General features: G+C 59.5%; 1 protein-coding gene across 1 annotated transcript in view; it reads left to right on the forward strand.

The window, feature by feature from the left end:
• The first annotated feature begins 995 nt into the window (after positions 1-995).
• MTARC2 (mitochondrial amidoxime reducing component 2) overlaps positions 996-1,798 on the forward strand; it is a 38,316-nt gene continuing 37,513 nt past the window's right edge. Inside the window, exons 1-2 of the mRNA XM_034667670.1 lie at positions 996-1,207; positions 1,390-1,696. Coding sequence (XP_034523561.1) covers positions 996-1,207; positions 1,390-1,696 — 519 coding nt within the window. The remainder of the gene's footprint in view (positions 1,208-1,389; positions 1,697-1,798) is intronic.

A 1,798-nucleotide genomic window follows, 5' to 3' on the forward strand; every position in this document is an offset into this window, starting at 1 on the left:
TTTCCGTCCTTTCCGTTTCTCCAAGCGTTGTGTGCGCCTTTGGCCCCGAATCCCCTCTTCTGCCCCCTCTCCCAACCCTCCATGTGTTCAGGCTCAGCTCAAAAGTTCCCTCCTCTGAAGACACCGCTGTCCTGAGACATCGCTGCTGTTTCCACTGCGTCTTGTCCACGCCTCCTCTCCGACGTCCTCCTCAGTCTGCCAGGGGCTCCCTAAGCTCCTGGATGGCGGGGCAGCTTCGAAACTTTAAATGGCCGGTGCCAGTCTAGGGCAAATGATCAATACATGTCTGTTGAAGGAACAGATCATTTTAATAAGGAACATTTTCCCTGTCTGGGAGCTCCCGTCCAGGGAGGAGGATGGACTTACAATCTCCATCTGACAGCAGGCTCTTGGCTGGGGGCGGGGGGGGGGGGTGCTCTGACCCTCTCTCTTCAAGAGTCTGGAGAGGAAAAGGAATCAGGTGCACTCCTCGTTCACAGCACCATGCTGGAAAAAGAAATCCAAGGCTTGGCCGCTCAGCGTGATGAGAATGTGCGGTTACTGAACAGGCTAATTCCACTGGTCTGGGATTTCAACAGGGGCTGTTTGGGGGGTGGGAGCTCAGGTGGGTTTTGACTTTCACTTTTTACAAGGAGCAGTGGAAGGGAGCTGGCCTTTCTGGCTCCTTCCTCCAGCCTCTTCTCAACCTGGAGGGTGGCCCTCTTCTCCAGAGGGTGGCTCATTCATTCAGATTTGGGAGGTGGCCCACTGGTTGCCTTCTTAAGCGTTCCCAGAACAGTGCCACGAGTTAAGGAAGGGTTTTTGGAGAAATAAACAACCTCAAACCTGAACTTGTCTAAGAAAATCCCGTTCACTGAATAGCCGCGTGAATGGAGCTGGTAAAGATGAACATTAAAGCAGTGAAAACAAATTTTATTCAGCAGCTAGTGACAGGAGGGGAAAAGAGCTGAGCTCCAGGCCATTCGTGCAGAGGTGACCGGGCTGGTGAAAGGACAATGGTGCGCGGGTGGGGAGCAAGTGAAAAACGACAAAACGTTGGTTGGTTAGTCGGTAGCAACGTGGTCAGGCCCGCTGTGCCTGCTAGCCGGCACGCACTGAAAGTAGGATTCCATCCTCCCGCAGAGACGGGGAGACAAGCCCTGGCCCTCCTGGACAATTCGGAGTTGCAGAAGAGCATACACATCTCAGAGGGCCAGAGGAAGGATCCGTAATTGTGAGCTCTGCAGAGCACACGCTCTAGAAGGAGGTCAGGGCCCTATCCCCACATGGTGTGGAGCAAGCAGCGAAGGGTCAGTAGCGAGCTCCCAGGCAGGTGTTTTAATGGGTGAGGGGACTCGGGTCCCCGGGGGACCTGGCCAGAAGGCATGCTGGCCTTGGGTCTTCTCTTAGTGCAGACGTTTCTTCTGAGAGGGATCTGCCAGAGCAGGTAGGTCCTAACCCTCGTGACACCGCCCGTTCCGCCGCCCGCGATCCGCTTCCCGGTTCGGTTCCGAGCGCCAAAGCCGGCAGCCGCGGGGCCGCGTCAGAATCGGGGCGTAGGGAGAGCGGGGGGTGTGGGCGGCGGAGGGGTGCTCCTGCTCCTGCGTGGGGCACTGTGGCCGCGCAGGAAGGGGACGCCGGCGCGGGGCTGCTGACCGATCCGGAGAAAGCGGGCGGCGAGGGAGCGGCGGGCCCGGGCCTCTCCGCCCCACATCCGGTTACGCGCGGCCCACGGCCCTCCGCGCGCGCGCGGCAGGGAGGGCAGGGCTGCGGCGGGGAGGGCCGGGCTGCAGGGAGTGCAGGGCAGCCCGGAGCCGCC

The sequence above is a fragment of the Ailuropoda melanoleuca genome, chromosome 8 (assembly GCF_002007445.2).
Source record: "Ailuropoda melanoleuca isolate Jingjing chromosome 8, ASM200744v2, whole genome shotgun sequence".
Classification (NCBI taxonomy): Eukaryota; Metazoa; Chordata; class Mammalia; order Carnivora; family Ursidae; genus Ailuropoda; species Ailuropoda melanoleuca.